Raw genomic sequence first — 21,609 nt, forward strand, 5'->3', positions numbered from 1 at the left:
TTGCCTACAATTTCATTTTTTACTATCTTGGAATATTACTAGTAGAATAAGTGTGCTGCAATAATTTAACTATTCTACTGTTTGTATTACAAAAATGAATATTTTTTAGGTACACCATTACTCTGTTCAGAAGTAAGGATTAAATTTTCAGAAATGTTTTTTATTTTTTTGTGTGTTATTTCCTGTTATTATTCGCTGATTCCAGACTGTCAGTGAAATCTCTGGTAATAATAATCCTCTGGAGGATAATATTCCTTCTGATGTATTACTAAAGAAAATATTCTATTGCCTAACAATAAATCAATATGAATTCTTGTAAGCAAAGACTTCACTTCCAACAAACGACAGTCAGAAATACCATAGGTTAGAAGGGTCACAGATATAATATCATGGTTTAGTAATATTCTCACTAGAAGTGTTGCTGAAGGCATTAAGGGTTTACAAAGGAAAGACCTCCCTATGCTGAGACTCCAAGGTCCTGACCCAACTTTGATTAGCTCACTTCTGCAGAGCCAGCTTTTACAGAATAGTGGTGGTGTGTTACATATCCATCCAAATCCTTCATATATACTACTTGCAATATGGATGCTTGAAGTCACAGTTGTATTCACTAAAATTAACTGCAAGAGATTATGTAGTTAAGATATTTTAAAGAAAAAAAAGAATCAAAGAAATGCAATGCCTTGGAAAAATCTGATAGAGATACATAGGTTTTTTTCTTGCATGACAGATGGCAAAATTCCCTCAAAACCACAAATCTGTTGCTTGGAAAAAGGCTGATATACTGGAAAATTTTCCACTGATAACTTTGGGGCTGCTATCAAAGAAAATCAACCCATTTAATAAAGAGAAGCACGTCCAGAGACCGAACTGAAGAAAACATCCACACGGCTACACAGGCCTCATCATTATAGTCAGAATTGCAAATGATAACACTAAACTCTGGGGGAATCCTCGATCATATGCCCAGCTGAACCACCGGGAGCAGCTCTCCGGTGGCCGTCCCAGGAGTGCCTTCTCAAGCTGCTGCAGTACAGGAGAGCCGGGCAGGGCAGGAGGCGCGCAAGGCAAGGGGCCAGCCAGCTCTCCTGCCTCTGAGTCCGATAGTGCTCAGTGGCCTCTGAACCACCCCCTGTGAAGCAGACAGACAAAGGTCCTGCTTCTTCCTTCCAAATCCTACACGTTTAAGCAAGCTCCATGCGAGCACTGCACGGCAACTTCAGGTCTATCCTTTCTACTTGTGTGCCATGCTTTACTTGATTTTTCAAGGTCAATAGCCTAGCAAATTGATCTAGCAAACATGTTTCCATCTAGCTGGAACAACTGCTCTACCCTTGTTACCTTTCAAATGTGAATAGTGTCCTTTTTGCGCTATTCTGCCTGGCACAGAATTAAGTAGCAGAAACTGCAGTCTGGTGTGATACATGTTATCATAGATTATTATTCTCATTTCTTGGAGCTCCCTGACTGTTCCAGCAATTCAATTAATTTCATATATTCTCTGTTTTTGAATGTCACACTTTGGCACCCAGATATTTAGTACATATTTCCCAGTTAATTTTCTTTCTTGTTTTCTGTAAATTTTCTCATTTATTATCAGCATAACATCAGTTTCAGTACATCTTAGATAATTATTTCTTAGATAAGAAATCTTAGATAATTATTTCTTATTATTTTCGCTATTTTATACATTAATTGTTACTCAGTTCAATAGCATCTTGGAACTTTACAGCTTAAATTCAGATAAGAACTGTAAACAAAAATAATTGAGTTTACTATGAAAAGATAGCCACTCTGAACCAAAACAGACTAACGGTTTAGCAATTCATGTGTCTATACAAAGCAATTCTGAAAGGAAAAGAACATCTTTTACAAAAAGGGTAAAACGAATTAAGATAACTCTGGCTAGATATTGGTTAAAACAGCACCTAGGTGATTTTTAAATGTGAATATTAATGAAATGTTTACAATTACTTAATTGAATCTGGCTTTGATAGAAATCTTTTGATATACATTTTGATGTATATTTGACATATGTGTTTGATAAAATATTTTTTTTCTGGAAAATATTTGCTTTTTGCAAAAGAATATTTAACTCTGCTGTAAAACTCGAGACTTTGCGTTACACTTAGTATTTTTTGTGTTTTTTTAAATGGAAAAATATAATTTTCTGCTATTGAAATCCCTTTTTTTTTCCAATAAACTCCAATAACTAATGAATATTCAGAGCCAAAGTAGACAGATGATTTTATTTTTTACTTTGTGATATTTTTTCTCTCTGAGATTCATTGTAAAATTATAAGGTATATCATTAACAACATTTTATAATGTATTTAACCTCTTCTTTCTAGATATATGATTAGCAATGGAAGCTTACACAAAAACTAAGAAAATGGCTGACAACAGAAAGTATCTGCTGACAGATAAAGACAGCCAGTATCAGTCTACTTTCAGATGTTTATATTTCAGCCATAATCATGATATGTGAATGCAGTATTTGTGTTCACCACAGTATTATATTTAAGAATACCCTAAATCTCTAATAGAGACATGGATACTCAAGATTAAAAAATAAATCAGAAAAGCATCAAAACCAAAATAAATTAAAAGAGAGCTTGAATTAAATGAAAAAGAAAAATTACAGCAACAGAAATATTTTCTGAGAGTTTGCATATCATTGACTAAAGAAGAAAATACTAGAAATCACAGTAATCCACATCTGTATTCAAAGTCACTAAATTACTTTTAACCTATCAGCAAAATACAGTTTGATAAAAATAGAAATGAAAGAAGAGATGTTTTCTACATTACCATGTGTATATAGCTCAAATCTAGAATTCTGAATTTATTTCATCTGGCTACATTTTTAAGTCTTATAATTGACCTTTAAATCCTAGGAACCAAAACTGCAACATCAGCAATTTACTCCACAAACTTTCTTATATTAAAAATACAATAAAATACTTGATTGAAAATATAAATGCTATCAGCACTATGGGCCAGAGAGATTCTCTCTGCCATTGAGTAGTAAAATTCCTTACCTATCACAAATGAGCACAATTGATTAGGTAACCTGAGTGCTCACAGCCTTTTGAGAGTGACAAGACCTGTCCTTCCAGACCAGAAAGCTAGTTTAGCTACCAAGTTTCTTGTCCAAAAATACAATTACTGACTTGTCCATAGGGAAGCACAAAAGCCATGGAATAGGCAATAACTAAGCAGTTTCTTCATATGGAAAATTCTTTGTTAGCCTAATTGGTGTTTGGTTTATTTCCTGAAGCAAAGAGCTTATTGGTGTGGAGGTGGGGAAGGGGAAGACAAAGGGACCCCATAAAAATATGCACAGCTATTCCCATTTATAAGCCTATCAAATTCTGCTGGTTAGGCCCTTAGTTTTACAGGTATTTTATAGAAATTAATTGCATGGGATATTTGTATGTGGTGTTATCTGTGTTAATATTTGCCTTCTTAATTATTCTTCAGCATCGCTGCATTCTAATTATTTTGTCTTTCCAAGTTTTATCTAGATATCCAAAATTTTAAAATTTAAACTGGTATGTTAAAAAGAAATGTACACAAAACAGATTTCCAATTTCTGTACTGTTCTGAGGGAATATGGATATCTAACCTAGCCTCCATTTTTTATTCAATATATATTGAATAAAATTTTGAATATTTCTGATTACATCCTTAACAACAGAAGTTGTAAGAAACAATTATAGGGTCAAAGAGGTATATTCATAATTGTTATAAATTATCAAATTATTACTGGGCATATCATGATCTTCCCACAACTCCCAAACTCTAAGCTTAAATTTTCAAAAACAATTGCCAATTCAAACCAATATAAATCAACTACATCTTATACGCAGTGAGAATAACAAAGGTCTCATCATCCTGTTTGCTTGGATGTTTGTTCAACTCCTGCTCCACAAAGGTTTCAAGCAGAAAAGTGATAAGTGTTTCTGCTAGCAATCTTTGCTGCTCTGTGTACTGCTCTGTTTTGATTTTTAAGGAGGAGACAAGGGCATCCCCAAAACACCATTAAACCAAATATTTCAATCAACAACACAGGTCAAAGGATACCACCTGTAGCTGTACCAATGACATAACTACTTACTGCAGGTTTCAGAGGGAAAAGGCAGTTCTTGGACACTTTTGCACATTGCGACAAGACTGAGAGTTAAGGAGATCTGCTTCTGATGTATTCAAACTCAACCTCTTCCACCTCCAGTGTTACAGCTCTTACCTTTTGCACATTCTCTCACACAGGTAACCCACAAGGTGGTACTTGATTCATTGCTGAATCAAAGTGTCTCAGTCTTGAAGAACTGCAGCTTTTCAGTGTCTGCATGCTCCAAGGGCATTTCAGCTGCATCTGTATTATTTAAATAAACTGAGTGCATGCTTAACTCTTCTTTTCCACAGCTTAATTTGTCTTGGTCTTGCTAATAGGTTAGAAGATCGCAAAGTAGCATGCTGGTATGCCTAATACTACTAGTCTCCTGCACCAAACACAGAGAATTATGCTCATATTTTTATGATGCACAGTACCTTGCAAATCTAAAATTTGAATTGTAGTTATTGATTAACAGGAACTGCAGCATTACATACATCCAATGACGTAGAAAGTTTGAGTTTTATGATCAATATGAATCATTAAAGGTGGAGTTGGAAAGTTGTCTTTGGTGTTCTGTGTTATTCTCTATTTGGTGTACTCTTTTCTACATTTGGCTAAATAATCTTGTCACCAGTTCTGCAAAAATTTCAGGTTTTATCTGGTCTTTTACCTCTTTTACCCCAACTTTGTTCCTTGTTGCTCTAATATACTATATTCCTAATTACTACATTACTGACTATTACTAATTGCTATATTATATAACTGGATTTCTCTGCCTTTTTGTAGGTCATTATTTTCTCCTAATAAAACAAATAAAAAGAGCCTCATGATACTTTGAGGTTTAAATGTGTGTCAGCTAGTTGCCAGTCTCTGTTTTACCTTTGTTCCTAAAGAAAATAATCTTTTTTCACTATTCTAACTCCTACGTAAATCCAGCCCCCTTTAGTTTGGCATTCAACAATTTTAGTTACTCAGACACTTTTGTGGTGGCTAATAGAGCCTGAGTTGATGGAACTCTCTCTTGATTTTACATTGATTTCACATTGATTGCAAACACTTCTGGGGCTCCACATACAAGAAGTATTTTCTCTCTTTTTTCTCAGTAGTAACAAAGCTTTTCAACTCTCCCTAGTTGATCCACTGGGCAGGTTCCAGCTATGGGGGCAAGGAGAGAGGAATGGCAGGATTCCCCGCACCCTTTATCCTTCGTTTGTCAGCAGGGATTCCTGAATCTGAGCAGTGGTGGGAATGGCCAGGGGAAGGAGTTACTCACCAAGCATAGCCCTATCTATTTGTTTGCCAGAAGAGCTAATGGCAGCAGCGCCAAGCAAGGCAGAGAGTTTCAGAGAGGTTTTAAGAGGTAGTTTGGGAATTGACTTCAAAAGCCAGATCAACCAAATGAGTCCAAAGTGAATCTAGCATGCTGGTCATTCCGCTTCTCTGGGCTCCCATCTTGGCCCTTCTCTCTTCACAGTGCATCTTGCTTAAACACTTAAGAACTGGAAAGCTTAGTTTTTACACAAAACAATAAACTCATCCCAGAAAGATTCTTGAGGAATATTACATAAATCAGGCCAGTGTTGCAGACCGACAGTACGGTAAATGGCTGTTTTTTCCTCTGGTGAAACACTCTGTGCTACTGTGGTTTTTTTCTGTATTACCAGAACTCAGGTTTTCCTGCATGCCAGCTTCTACAAGCACTGCAATTCAGATTTTAATATATATCCTATTTAATAGAAGTCTACTAGTACTCAATATTAAATAAAATATTAAATAAAATATAAATAGTTGTTCCAATACCAGAAATACTTTTACCTAATCCTTAATGCCTACACTGTTTTTCCTCTCATCTCCTTAGCTGTAAATATGTTTATATGAAAATCAAATACATTGCTTGCTTCTCTTATGTCTGTGCTGAAACTGTACTTAAGCAGCTTCTGCATTTAAGGAAACATAACTCTTTTACACAATATATTACCTGCCAAACTCACGTATACAAAATATTATGGAAGCAGAATACTTTGTTTTCCAAAAATAATGAGGCATGTATATGAATAATAAAAATACAATCTGCAATTTTATCACTCATGAGGAAAAAATATAAGGGAAAATCAATTTCATATTTCAGCAGCTTCTAAGAATACAGATGTCTGGAAGTAAACTTTTCTCACAAGCTTCCTAATGTATGACTATGCACCATAGAAGTGTACGTACCTTCCTTTAAAGCCTCTAGTACTGAATTCCAGAGGTAGAACAAAACTAGAGAGACATAATACAGGATGCCTATTTTAATATTTAATATAACTTCTACTGTTATACCTTTCGCTTTCTCAGCAAGGAAATATATTTTTTCTTAAAGTAGTCATGATGAACATAACAGTTGCTGTTGACTTCCATTTAAAGAAAGACATAGAACAGAAATGTAAAAGAAAATTCCACGTGCTACCTTTCCTGAATGTCATTTAATGCCTAGTTAATGACATTTTTCTCAGGCATGGCATACTTGACTGCCTGCTTGTGCCAGTTGACAGGTTTAAAAAATCAAAGTCACTGTATAGTATACAGAACATGAGATTTCAGTCAGCATTTGACATATGTGTTTCAGTTCATGATTCCAGAAGAATTTTTGTAGAAAGCAGGTAGATAAATTGTACTTACTCATCTTCTGTCTCTAGATAATATAGGCACTTAATTAAGGGGAATTGAAGCAGTGGTAGTAAAAAAGTGAAGACTCATATGGTTTATGGAGTTGTTGTTCTCATATGGCTTTAAAACTACAGAATTTTAACAATGCATTTCAAATTAACACATATATGTGAATATTCAGTGCCTAGTTCCACAAGTTCATTGACAGAATAAATTATTCATTTTCAAATACTGAAACTACACTTTGGCAGAAGAGTAAATTGTTTATTTCTGGAGACAATTTGTTTGATGTGTGCAATAAATAAATCACCATTTTCATAAAATAATTTCATTTATAATTTTCCTCTCTAATACATTCCAATAATACTGAAGATAAAATTTTAATAAAAAAGGTAAAAGATGTATAGTGAGGCCCAATAATATGATGCGGGTGAAATGGAAAAAACAAGGGTAGGAATTGTTTCCTTAGGTAGTTATATTCTATCCAGCTCCTTCATATGAGAGCCCATTTATTCACTTTACTCCATACCAGTCCTACTTCTGACTCAAATTTCAGTCCAGCATTGAGGGAGCAGGAAAATTAGCATTATAAGTCTGGTTATACATACAATACATAAAGTCATATTTCTGTGGTACATACAATCATAACACTTGTGAGGAGGTCTGCTCACAGTATTACGCTCATCTCTAGAAGGTAACACCTTTCAAAACCGAAAATATAGACACATGTGAAAATAATTGTGCCGTAAGTGTCAACATAAAACAAGCATCTAAACATGACAGCATACCAAGTCCCTCCTACATGTTAATAAAAATACCTATGCCTTCTGTAGTAAAAGCTACATTTGTAAAATACCCAAATAATCATGCAGCACATCTACAGAGTTTTTAAAAGTATTTTAAGCCATTTTCACAGTTTTCTTTTTGCTTTGTCAATTCTAACTATTTTCATTAATAATGTTTTCCTTTTTGTCATGGGCTTCACTAGAGTTCTTCCTCTATTTTCCCCCAATGAAATGTGCATTCTAGAAAGTAATTATATCACGTATATTAATCTATATTATCTGCAAAACTAATAATACTTAATAAATTTGATTATTTCTTTGTCTTCAAATATTAAATAGTTCAGTTTACAGTAACTTTGCCAATCCTTGGAACAAGGAACTACATCCTGGAAATAAAAGTCTAAACCAGACTTCTCTTCCTCAGCCAGCTTTTATAGGTCAGAAGTCTTGTGTTTCCCACTTACAATCTGACCTCAATTAATGAAGTTTTTTAGAGGACACTGAATTATTTTTGTATAATAGAAGTTTAAATTGAAAATATCTTGATTATTTTAATTAAAACACTGTATATGACATGACCCTGTTCCAGATAGCAGGAAATTTTGGATAGTATATTTGGAGCTATACTACTATGAAATGATTCAGATTTTTGGCAAATTGCCACAGCTGGGGTGGAAGCTTGTGTTGATGCATGAAATACTTTTCCAAAAGCTAAATTGCCACTATTAAACTAAGTAACACTACATCTTTCAGTTTTCAATAGATAAAGATAACCCTGTGTTCAACTATATGAAAGCCATAAACAGGTTTCAATAGCTCTCATTCCATCTGTCACTCAATAAACCTCCTTTTTCCTTCTCTTTGAGCTTTTAAATCATGGCCCTATTGTTCATTCCAATAGATAATTACACTGCCACTTTTATTTGATTTAACTGATCCTTCTTAAATTTTAGTAATCAAGAACACTCTGTGTTAAGGGTTGTGCTGAACGTTTCCAATAATTTTGTTATAGACACACAAGAAACTTTTACTGAAGAAACAACTTCCCACTCATCTGTTATTTTCTAAAAGGATATTGGGTATTTTAGTTTAGCATATTTTGTTGCTTTTCAAAACAAAACTCCCTTGCCTTAGAATGATAATCTTGTTCCAGCCTGGAATCTGATCCTGCTACCTGTTTGTACTTGCTCATTTTCATTTGGCGATTCCTCTCTTCTACATCCATTGCACCTGTGAAGTTAAAAAAAAAAAAAAGAAGAAAGAAAATAAATACACAAGCAGTCCTCAATTCCAAGTTTAAAGTTATGCTCATGGAAGTTTTAACAGAAAGAGATGAAATCTGATTTACTTAAATTACAGTGTATATAATTTTAGTTTCTGAATTACAATTTTGCAGAAAAACAAAAAATTGTAAGAGCAGGAAAAGAGTAGATAAGTAAGTATTTCAGCAGAATCTTAGTAAGTGTTGCGTTCTCTACACAATTCAAATGAAACCAACTTTGTGGAAGAAACAAATGTAAATGGAACAGAATGTTTCCACAGAATAGTATTTTACTGATTCAAAAATATTCAAGAGAAACTGAGTCTTTCATTTAAAAAAAAAAGGAATGCAAAGACAACCTGCTTATTTTGGGTGGAGATCCTGGTTCTGCATTTGTTATAGTGTGATACCAACATTTTTGTACCAAATTACTAATCAAGTAACAACCACAGGCTGGCAGAGCTTCCATTTACCATTTGAGCATGTTCTTAGTATGCTCAAAACAATTTAAAGATGTATAAAGGAATGTTAAAGAGCCACCCAGTGGCATCACCGTATTACATTCTAATGACACACAACTTCAAGAATAATTTCAGGATTTACTCTTCTTGGACCAAATACATGATTAGTCTCTGTTAGGGATGGGTTGGGCATGATATGATATGACCTGGGCAGCAGCTGGTTTCAGCCAACTGGTACTGTTAACACCACAATTTACTATGTAAAATAATAAGGAAATAAGTACCAAAGCTGAGCTGGAAGAGTGAGAAATAGAAAAAGGAGAGGAAGACAACAGCCCAGAATTAAAAAAAAATATTTTCAAACAAAATATAGTTCTCTATTATACACACACAGGCTTGATTCTCTTCCACTTTAGCATGGTATAAATGAAGAATAATTCATTATCCACTGAATGCTAAAAAGCATTCATTTTGACTGATATTTGACTTAAACTTTCCATAATTTTAACACAAAAGTTGTCTAGGATTAAAATTTCAGAATCCCACTAATCATAAATGGAAGTTTCTGTACATTATATATATTGAACAATCTGGACTTTTATTTATGGAACTGAGATGGGGATATTAGATTCCAGTATACTATGTTAATCTGATTTAAACTCTACATTTCAGTTCTAAGTTGTAATCTAATAGTAAAGTGAGGCTTTGCACAGGGCCTCTGAACTATGTATTTTCTTTCTTCACAACAGTAATGGTAGTAGCACATGCTGTGAGAGAGACCTGCCAGCTAAATCTTGCGTCACTTTGCGGGAAATCTGGAAGGAAGAGGGTGAGAGGAAGAGGGAAGGGAATAAGGCTAACCCTTTGGCTTCTGATTTTTGTATTCAAACTCTCCATCTTTACTCCCTAGAAACAACATGAATGAAAAGCTTTCGTCAAAACTTTTAAGAGAAATTAAAGTCAACAAAAATGAATGAAAAAGAAAAAACAATGTTTTATAGGGAGAAATAAAATGAAAAAGACAGCAGCAGATGAAAATTCCTAAAATAAAGTATAGCTAGTTTTTCCTGCCACAATTTTCCTCAACCATTATGGGCTCCAAAGCAATACCTGCCAATTTATCATTAAGAAGCAGTGATTTTTTTTATAAGGATCTATTTTTAAAAGCTCTACAGATTTATTTTCTCTCTTGAAAACAAAAACTTTAAACTGGAAAATTATATTTTTTGTTTTTCAATGGCAGAAGTAACACATAAGTGGTTTTGAAGTAAAACACACTAACTTTTGCTTAAAGAAAGGAATCATCTTTTTCTGAAATCATAACATTCTGCAAATCCACTTGTCATTCTTCAGTAATGTAACAAAGGAGATGTTTTTCACCAAAAAGGAAATTTTGCCAATTTTTCTTATGAAGTTTTCTTATGAAATCATCACATATGTTCTTTTTCCCCAGATATTCTGCCAAATTTCAGGAAATTGCAAGAAGTGATGAAATAACACCTCTTGAGCATAAATTAGAAATTTCACAATTACTTGTGAAAATATTCATTCTTATCTATGATCATTTGTCAAAGGGAAAGTTAGGTTTCCAATTGCTCATGGTCTGCAAAACCAAGCACTCTGAAATATGCAGTTGAAAAGGAAGTATAATACATTAGCCCTCAGTGTGAGTCCTCTGTAGCAAAATAAGCAAAACTGGTAGCATATTTTAGTCTCAAGAGAAAAACAAGACAGCAAAATTTAGAAAAATAAAATAAATTTCCATAAAAGCTCATTAAAACAAAATCTAACTTGCTATGTATTTTTGAAACTGCCTTTAATAAGTGAATTCAGTTACATGCAAAAAGAGAGAATCCTGAGGGCAATGGAAAATTCATAATGCAGAAGATCAGCTTTGGTTGTACTATGCAGAAGATCAGCTTTGGTTGTACTATGCATGGAGCTCACATGCAGAAAGAGTGTGCAGGGTTACTGGCTGCCGCAGGCTAATCTTGATGTAACTAAAGCCAGATGCAGCTGTGATCTGGATGGGAGTAGGGAAGGTTGAGAGAGTGTCATGGCACTTCCTGTTCACGTGGTCCAACATGCATGCATGTCACATTAAGTGGTGGAAATGCAGGGCTATCAGCATCTCCACTTCTGCTGGCAAATTTATACTTAGCTGAAACCTATGTATGCAGGTTTAGCAGGAGCAGAAAGTACTTCCAGAGAGTTCAGTAACTGTCTGGGTGCATTAGGAAGCTTCAGCTCCTAACATGATTTTGGTAACCAAGGCTCAACATCAGTCCTATACTAAGGACTCCACTGTAATCAGGAGGTGTATATGGAGTGTGTGTAGACAAATCAGAACTAACTTGAATCTAACTATTAGTTATCAATAGTGGTGAAAATATAGGAGCATAAGCTTTCACACTGGTAGCACAAGGCTGACTTGAGTCCTTGTGTTATTCAGGTCCTTAGCTAGAGGCCAGCACAACACATTTTCAGGACTATAGAGAATGACACTATAACAATGAAAGCTATTTCTGATATACTTTCATGTACTGCCACAATGTACCAAAGTGTATGCAACCAAATTTTGGCCAGGCAAAAGTGCATTCATTTGTACACTTCTGCCATAACTTCCTTCCAGAATTTTGCTTCTAGACAGTAGCTGTGCCTCCAACAGAAATAGCCAATGAGACACTCAAACTTCAGCCATAGGAACACAAAAAATTAAGGAAGGCTGATGGAAGAACAAAGCCTGATGTTGCTCACCAAACACAACTGGGATCACTACACGGTAGGCAACATCTCGGAGTTTTGCTTATTTTGAATAACTCTCTAACGTTAAAAAACCCATGGCCTGAAGGTTAGCTCAGTAGGGTTTTCATCAGCACATTCCTGGCTGACAGCCAGCTGCTGACTCAGTACCAGCCATTCTCCATATTTTTAGAAGAGCGTGTGCTGAGGGAAAGCAGCACAACTACAGTGCAAACACAGTCCTGCAATGCTAGAGTAAGGCGCCGAAGTACTGTGCACAGCAACCCTATAACCTGCCCTCAGAACCACGACGACTGACTGTAGTGAAAGACATTTGAAAGAAATTTGTGCCAGAGCTTAGCACTAGTGACTAAATTAAATTAAGCCTTAGGCCACATGAATTGTACTTCAACCTTTGTTTTTATCTATGGAAATGTAACTGGTAGATAAGGAAGTATAAGTAAAACTTTAACTACAGGATATTCTGTAAACAAAAGATAAGGAAATGTCTCAAGACACAGATATAAAGGGTGCCTGGAGGCTGCGGGAGCAAATCAGAAGAGAAGACCCCAGACACTGCGAACAGAATTGGAAAAGCAGAAGTGCCATCAGGAAATAAAGCGACCTATAGAGACTATAAAATCTAGTAACAATCAACTGGCAGGGCCCCTCTTCAGAGGCACTTAGCTCGAGCTTTAAATACTATTGCATATTAAATGTAGCAGAAGAAGGAACTCTGTTTGATTCTTTTATTAAAGCAGAATGTAGGGACAAGCCCTGTTGAGGTGGCATCGCATAATTCCTATCATGGTCTAGGTGACGTCTGTTTAATTCCTACAACAGGACTCAGGGTAGGCACTAGAATCACTGCTCCAGCTTCGAATGCAAACCATTATTTTCATGTTCTAATTTGAAATAAGATAAGATTCAGCTACCTCACCATTAAAGCTTTCCTCATAACTGAAAACTAAATGTTTGTTTCATGCTAAAAATTTTAAGGGGCTGTAATCAGTGGTGTGGTTAATACCTGACTTTTTCTGACCTCAACTGCTCATAGAGTCACATTTTTACAATGAGATAAGCAATTAGTCAATTCAGCCTGGAGCTAAAGACTGTTATTTGCTCTTCAGGTCAACTATTGGTTACTCTCTAGGGTAAGACTCTTCAGTTGATAGCCTGTGGTCCACACCAGAGACAAAAGGGACAACAAAATGGCCTTATCACCCAGCTTAGCCTAAAGCAAACATACCTACTTAAAAAATAAAAATAAAACCAGCTGGGAGCTGTGTTCTTTCATTCTTTCTTTCATTGCCCTCTCCAATGGGAATTATTAAACTATTCTAACTACTATAGATGCTGGCAATGCTGATGTGTTTGGAGAAGGAGTTTGCTGTACAGTGGGGCTTCTGGGGCACAGAGAGTAAAAGGGAAATCTGGGGTATGGAAATAGAGTGGAGTTTCTCTTAAAATATTAGGACAGGTTTAGTTTCAGTTAGGCATGGAGAAGAGGGATACAAAATTTTGGAGGCACAGCAGCTCAGGCATGGTGGAAAACTAGTGACAAGGAGACTACAGAAGCACTGAGATTTTGGAAGTCAGAAACCCGTAATAGAGAGGAAAAAGGCAGTGTGCAGGTGAGCACACTTTGTGCCTGGAGTGGAGAGGACAGAACAGAAGTCTTAAGGTGTACGAGAGCCTTCTTTAGCTGATTCTGGTTTCTTTCTTCCCATTTCTCACCCTAATTTGACTCCCTTAAAGAAAAGGAAATACATTTGGGGAAGCCCTTTCTTAGCTTCCATTTCCTAGTGTCTATTTTGAAATCCCCAAAATACATCAAAATTGTGATGCAACTCTATGGTACACATTTGCTTAAACATAATAGATCAAAGAACTTAAGGGCAAAAACATGAAAATATTTTGAATGTCACCCTACCTGTATCCCCATTCTCTGGATCTGCTTTCTTTTCTTCTATAAATAAATGAAAGCATTATGTAAAACAAAAAGAAGGGGAGAGAGAAAATGCAGAAATAATAATAAAAGTAATATAAATCATGCATTAAAAAGGAAAAATGAATAAAACCCACCAAATTAATTTAATTTGATGAGTTTAGTCAACCAACCAAGTATGGTGCTCTACATCCAGAGGCATATACACTGCATGCTAGTGTATACATTTGTGCACTCTTATTGAAGACTTACTGGAGGGAACCCATGGGTATTTTGTGCACTTCCAGAATCAAACACACTCAACACAAAAGAGAGCAAGGCAGGTGTCAGACATAGTTATTTTACAATCTCCTTGAATAGGATGACACAAAAATAAAAGTAAAATTTTGCTTGTGCTGTATGTTTTATGCAGTGCACACACAATATGCAGTCTAATGGTTCAAGCATAAAAATTAAATGTGTCAGAATGGTTTTCAGTAATTACTTTAAATCTTCATGGGTTTAATCAATTCTTATTGCTTCCATAGGTTAAAAAGTTTAATAATGATATTACTGTAGGTTGTCTTAGAGTTAAAAAATGATGAAGAACAAAAGACATTAACAGCAATACTCAGAACCCAGTTCATGCACATAAATCCAGCTAACTGATGCCAACAAATATTCTGAATACATATCAAAGGTTGTAAATGGCTCAAGGCATTCTTCTGTCACAAAGAAATGAAAATACATTGGATCCCTATCAAATAGTTTGGCGGACCATAAATACTGCACTCTGAAATCCAAGTTTGGTAATTAATGTGAAAGAATTTTAAGTCAAATGAAATTTACTTTAATTAGAAATACATTAACTTTTAAACAGACTCTCTGTTTCTTTTTCTTACTGTAAGCCAAAATGATATTAAATTCAATTAAAACAACCCCATGAATATGGAGCAACAACCCCCAAGCTACAAACCAAAAATAGCATGTATTATTAAATATTTTCCCAGAATTATTGGTTATTGAGGGTTGCTCACAAAATTATGATCTACTTTATAGTACACAGACTGAAGAGGGAAACAGAGCTACTATATTTTAAGGCAATACCAGTCTGTAGATGGGTATCAAAGCAGAGGATGAAGTCCTACTTAAAGAGAAATCATACTGGGGCAAGGTAGAAGTGTAATAAAGAAAACTATGCTCCTGCAGAGAGCATAAATAATGTCCCACACTTTGATAGGATCTGGCATCCCATCCTGTGTGGGATCAAGGTTGTTCTTCTGCTGGCAATTCCTAGTGGAACTGTTAGGCAAATTAATGGGAAACAGATATGGCAAGTCATAAGCCTACACTTTTGGAAATCAGTGGATACCAAATGGGTTCTTGAAACCTCTCAATTCCTTGACCTTTCCTGCCCCATATTGTACACAGTTTATAAATAGGGCCTTTTGCATTCTTCTGTTTTGGCCTTTGGGTAGTCTGGCTTATATTATCTATGTGGGTTGTGGATATTGCTAGGAAAATAGCAGAAAGAGAGAGAGAGTTGTGTTTGCTTTTTAAGCTTTCAATTATTTTTTTTTAATTGCTGTCACCAATATAAAAGCTACAAATAAAACACTGTCTTCTACTGCCTCATTACTTTCTAAAGCAGGAAGCAATTTGATAGCAATAGATAGAAAGTGAAGTAAGAGTCATTAAAATACCCTTGTGTTTAAGCTCAAACAGAATGATGACATTTCTAAGTTATTTCATACACATGGTGAAAAGAAATCTTTACTTTGCCTGAAATATCATCTTAATACAGAAATCTAATACTATATAGGATAACTCCTTTTTTAAAATGCCTAGAAGTCCATTCATCTGTATGTCTGGATGTCTTTCAACCATGAGTCTTTAAATAAAGACATTGTCAAAATAAGGGAAACTTGAAACCTGTCCGACTTTCACTTGTTCTTGCTCCATGTTTAAAAAGTATATAGAAAAATATTTGCAAATTGACTTATAGAAAAGAATACCATAGTATTAGCAAGCATAAAATCATATTAGGTTCTTGAATTTTAAAAGTGTAATTGAAGTGCTGTGACATCTATTACAAAATCTCTACAATAAATAAATCTTTTAGATTTTTACAAAAAAGGTCAGCATAGTGGATCCTACTCTCCAAACTAAGGTTTCAGTTGTATTGTGAAGAGCTGTCTGAATAAGTACTAGAAAGAACAGAAGATTGAATTGAGAAAGCTCTCACTTGGGTGGGAAGCAGCAGAACTGAACAATATCGGTATTTCCATTGACTAGATAAAACAATGCTAACTTCTCAACAGCAAAGATCTTCACAGCAGCTATGGGCCTAGTCATCACCTATTAAAAGAATTCAGAGCAGGTTCAGAATGTTGATACTAAAGTAATTAATGCTTTTGGTTCCTGCAGTTATTAGGTGCTCAAATCGAAAAAGCTGTAAAGAGCCTTAATGTCCTGAAAATGCTGAAAACCAATAAATCACTATGAGATAAGTGTAAAATGTCTCAAAGTGAATGATATAAAATGACAAAGTCACCAGTCATTCCTAAAAATCTTTGTCTATTTCTATTTACGTGATTTCTTCAATATCATCACATTAGTCAATATTTTTCTACATTGCTTGAATTAACCTTGGTTTACAAAGTGAAAAGCATATACTGTGTCATTACCTCAATTTAAGAACTGAAGTTTTTCAAAATTAAACAATTTTGAGAAAAAAATCGATGCTTTCATGAAGGAGACATTTCTGTACATTACTGAAAAAAACTATATGCTTTCAGATTAATCAGAATACAGATATATTGAAGTATATTGATGAAATATAGAGATTAACTATAGGGATAGAGAGATTGAAATGGTGAAAGATCCTCTCTCAAAACCTTCTTCCACCATCACAGTTGGCATTGCTATTATAATGACCACCGACATTTCATAAAATAGTAGACACAGCCATGTTCCCCTGGTCTTGTAATGGTCTATTCTAACAGGTACTGATATAGCTAATAGGTATCTAACAATCTAACACATATCTGGAAGAAAAAAAATGACCAGAAAAGAATTCTAATCAAGAGACTCATACAAGAGCAGACTTAACAAGAACTAAAACTGATCTAAAATGTCCTTGATCTGCTATATTTTCTTGGAAACACCTTAACTCAATGAACTCTGCTGTTCTGATGGGAACTTGGAGGTGCCATGGCCAAAGCACCCTGGCAGGCTTCACCAACCTCTCCCCAAGAAGTCCCATGGAGCAGAGACCACAAGTCCCTTGGAGCAGAACATGACCATCTCTGTACGTGTCTGAATAGAATAGCAGTTCTACAGAAGACGCAGGACAGCAGACTTCTCCCTAGCCATGGATACCGATGGCAGTGTTGAACAATTGCTCAAAAATTGCTGACTTCCTCGGGAGGGTAAGGGGGAGCTTGACTCTGCAGCCTTACGGTTACAGCTGGGAGGTGCTGGGCTTAATAGCCTTCCTCCCAGGATTTCTTCCTTCTCTCACAGCTGACTGCCTCAAACTTGAGGTTAGAGCCTGGTTCTCTCCTGAACGCTCTCTCCTGCACTGATTTTTAACTGTACAGGGATCAGTTCAACAGGGTGGTTCAGGACAGTACTTTCACCTGTGATCCGGAAGAAAGATATTTGCTTCAGCTCAGGCTGGGGCCTAAAATAAACCTAGTCTTCCTTGCTTTGAATGAAAGAAATTGCAGCTTCCAACACTGGAGAATGTGCATCTTATTACAACAGACAGACATGGAACTCCGAGTTTAGGCATAAGATAGGACAATGACATAAAATGTTTTATGCTTCTATTTTTCATGTTTGCAAACACTTAAAATCAATATGACTAGTAACTATATTTATAGAGTGGATAAATTAGCTTCTGTACTTAAGTGCTTTATTGAAAATTGAGTCTGATTTTTCAACATAGTGCAAATTATTAAATGACATTTTATTTTAAAAATGTAATGTATACATAGGACCCTAACTTTTGGTAAGTACTTTTAAAAATGTTAGCCAAACTTCTTACTAGAGATTTCTCTTCAAATGCTATTTATGAGAATACAGGAAAATCAATTTTATACTGAAAAAAAATCTCTGAAACAATATTCTTATCAAAACAGGCAAAGAAAACAAAATTGTATCCTAAAAGTAAAATCTAAAAGTTATTTTCTTTGAACATCAAAACTTGCCAGTTAAAGGTCTTGCACTCAAAGGATTACATTTCGTCCTATTTCCAGAGCCATTCAATTCCAATTCTACCTCTAAGAAATTAGCTCTAAATTTTGTCATTCTGGCTGTCTACGGTGTGAAAAATATAACTGCCTAACTGCTACAGGCCTAGCAAAATATCAGGTGATGTGTGATAGAAATGTTTGCTAAACTTCACTCCAGGGCTTTATGTCCAATGTGTGGCAAATATAAAAACGTTATTGTTGCAGCAAGCAAGGCCTTTCTAAGAAGTCTGTGATCCACACCACAGTCTGAAAGAAAATAATATGGCTGACACCTATAGAAATGTGGAACAAGAAAAAAAATAAAAGGTTCTTTAAGTGTTTTTATATTACTGTTTAAATGAGATTGAAATGTCAATTACTGTCCTTAAAAGGGAATGTTAGAATGAAGACAATTTCAGTTACCCAGCTTCCTAGTGGGAGAACATGCCTTTGCGTTCCTGTTTTCTATTTGAGAATTGCTTGATGGTTTTGCTGGGGTTTTTTTCTTCTTGGCTTCAAACCTGAGACACTAAACAAAGACTGAAACCCGGGGGACATTTCTCACCAACTAAACAAATTTTTATCACAATGCTTAAACCATGTTAACAATGTTGCTTTGGATTATTTGCAGATTACATGACACTGCTTAGTAAAAGAATTGAATAAGATGGTGTGGTGATCTAAGCTAGAAAGTTAAAGAATCTCTAGAATCACAGGTTCGTAAATTGACAGGGTCAGTTCAGGTCTTCATCCCTAGGGATAGATCAGTGCAGCTGGTAAAGGACAGTCTTTTGAAGCAAGCTGGGAAGTTCTATTTTGCATGTTTATTAAAGTAATGATTAGGGTTATGACCAGCTTTTTTTATGATGTGTGGATCCTTTTCCAAAGTGATTTTTGCAGGGTGCTCTGTGATGATTGCCGTTGCTGCCTCATACAAAGGTGTACAGACATTTTGGCGGTATTTGGAAAATACTGAGCGCCCACATGGAAACAGGAAGAAAGAAAGAAGCAGTAAGATGAATATTAGCTAAAACACCATATTTTGCTTCTCCAAAGAATTCTGGCACATCCTCCCTGTATGAACGACATGCAATAGGATTTTGAAAATGTAAAAGAAAAATATCTGAGGGGTCAGTGGGCCCTTACATTCTGTACTCATAAAAATCCATTCAGATCAGCCATGCTATAAACTCGGCATTGTCTTCATGAAAGCCTGAGCACAGTCTTATTGTTAAGCTCTCCAACATCCTGTTTGCCAAGCATGCAAGCTCCTCAGAGTTCCCACCACTGGTATACTCCACAGTATAACCACAGAATATTTCACATTCTGATATAGCCACTTCAAAACATAGGCACAAACACTTGATGATAACTATGCCTCTGCTTCCAGAAAAGCAAACAGCTATTAATAGAGATTTTTCAGCCATCCCAAGAATGCATGACATCTTTTTTAGCATCTCAATAACCAGAAATATGGTCAAAGATTTAACCAAAGAACACAAAAACAGTGGCGTATGCACCTGCATGTAAGACTCAGGAGAATTACAAATTCAACTAGCAGACTTTTACTGATAAAAAATATATACATAATGCTATTCTGTCTTTTGCACAATTATGCTCTCATTTTTAATTATATAATCTAATATTTTTACTATTTTCCCTTCAGCAGACTGAAGATCAGCCTTTATTTACTTGGTTCAGTAGAGGTGGCTATTTTGTGGGTTGGATTTTGAGACCTTTGGTTCCTGGTTTTAATTCTATTCAAAATTAAAAATAAGGACAAATAGCCTTGCAGCCATCCAATATGATACATCTATTAGCATGCTAAGTGCCTTTAAACTGAATTTGGAGTTTACTGTCCCTTTGGTTTTGGTTGACCAAATACAGATTTAGAGTCTTTAAATATCTCAGTCACAGTCTAAGGCATCAGATTTTAAATACGCCTATCAAACTAATCACAGAAACCTTCACAGATGCACAAGTCATTTAATCATATTTGTGCTAAAATGTTACCAAACACCATCCTGGTCTTTAAAAGAAAGTGTGTCACTGAATACTGACTATAACAATAAGTGAAAAATAGAGGGGTGTCATGTTCTCTTTATAAAGGCTGAGTATATCACAGTAGATTCTCTCTTGGAAGGCTTGAGAAACCTCTCATGATACTGTAAGATAAAAACAAATCCAAATAACTGTGCTGCTTGTCTTCTACTGCAGTTGATCTCTTAAACTCTCTCAATCTTTCAAATTTTTTGCCCTTGCTTTCTCCAACAGTTTATTTGCCAGACCCTTCTACTGTTTGGCACTCTACTGTCCATGGCTATGAGCTCTTCCAATTTGGTCACCCATCTTTAATAGGGTTTTTAGTTTTTGTAGGTTTCACCCCCAGCAATCATGTTATTACAAAGAAACATCATTTTCCATAAAAATGATAAACCACAGGAAAAAACATATTTCGAAGTCCTTGTCTATTTGAAATTCATTCTCAAAGTTAGTGAAAACTCTAATCAGTCCTTCGTGTGCTCTTAACATGAGAGTTTTGCTCCAGATGTTGCAGAAAAGAACTGGAATCTCTATTTCCCTGCCTTTCATGGCCCTTTAGAAATGAAGCTGTCCCCACTACTCCATCTTCTAATTTTCATTCACCTCCAGTCATCCAGCAATGACTGGGCATCGCTACTCCATCCCTTCTCATCCTCGAATAAACCTAGAATTAATTAGCCAGCACTGGTTCTGCTACATGTACCCTGACTGCCTATAAACTGTCATGAATCAGCCTTTCCATAGTTTCGGTGATCAATTTTTTTGGTATAGTTACTTGAGTCAGCTCACATCTAGGCCTAGATTAATTTTGCAAGGCTGAAGAATGTTTTCTGTTCTCATATGTTTGAAGACCACAGCAAGTATTGCTTGCAATTGCAAGTAATTGTTGGCACAATGGTAACTGGTTGGTCTGAACTGTCTTACTGATGAAAGGAAAGATGTCTGCTTCATCACTGAGGTTCTTTGGGAGGCAGGGGCTTACTTCCATTGCTCATACTGAATACATAGGGAGGGTGTCTCCCTCACAGTTTTCACAATATTTAAATCCTATGAAACATATTAAATTCTTTCCAAAATATGATTCTAGAAACAAATGATGAAAACTCTGCATCGCAAAGCTCCTCCTTCACCCAAGAAAAACAGGGTTTAGTCATTAAGGATGCTGTCAAGCTGTACTGCTGTCAGATAACAAAATTTATGTAAAAATATTATTGCTTGTTAGCTTTCTGAACTTTCTTTTGTGCTTGAAATATACATCATAAGCTTTGCATGCTCTCTCACAGGACTTTTCAATTTAAAAAAAATCTAGATATTTTTCAGGGAAAAAAATTTTCTCATTTTTGCAATTAGAGATTATAATATCCAGAGAGAAGAAATGGCAATATT

The 21,609-nt window shown here is 35.4% G+C and overlaps 1 protein-coding gene across 50 annotated transcripts in view; it reads right to left on the reverse strand.

The window, feature by feature from the left end:
• The window catches only part of RIMS2 (regulating synaptic membrane exocytosis 2), a 503,677-nt gene that overhangs the window by 91,127 nt on the left and 390,941 nt on the right, over positions 1–21,609 (reverse strand). For 26 of the 50 annotated variants that reach the window (XM_087748045.1, XM_087748037.1, XM_087747735.1 and 23 more), the window contains 2 exons: positions 13,949–13,984; positions 8,681–8,781 (listed from right to left, as the gene is read on the reverse strand). The exons of 2 other annotated variants lie outside the window; for them this stretch is intronic. In XM_087748045.1, the coding sequence (XP_087604171.1) occupies positions 8,681–8,781; positions 13,949–13,984 (137 nt within the window). The remainder of the gene's footprint in view (positions 1–8,680; positions 8,782–13,948; positions 13,985–21,609) is intronic. 22 more of the 50 variants (XM_087747799.1, XM_087747762.1, XM_087748053.1 and 19 more) reach the window with 3 other exon arrangements.

This window comes from Nipponia nippon, unplaced genomic scaffold, assembly GCF_047370975.1.
Source record: "Nipponia nippon isolate SJK-2023a ecotype South Korea unplaced genomic scaffold, ASM4737097v1 scaffold_1, whole genome shotgun sequence".
NCBI classification, from domain to species: domain Eukaryota; kingdom Metazoa; phylum Chordata; class Aves; order Pelecaniformes; family Threskiornithidae; genus Nipponia; species Nipponia nippon.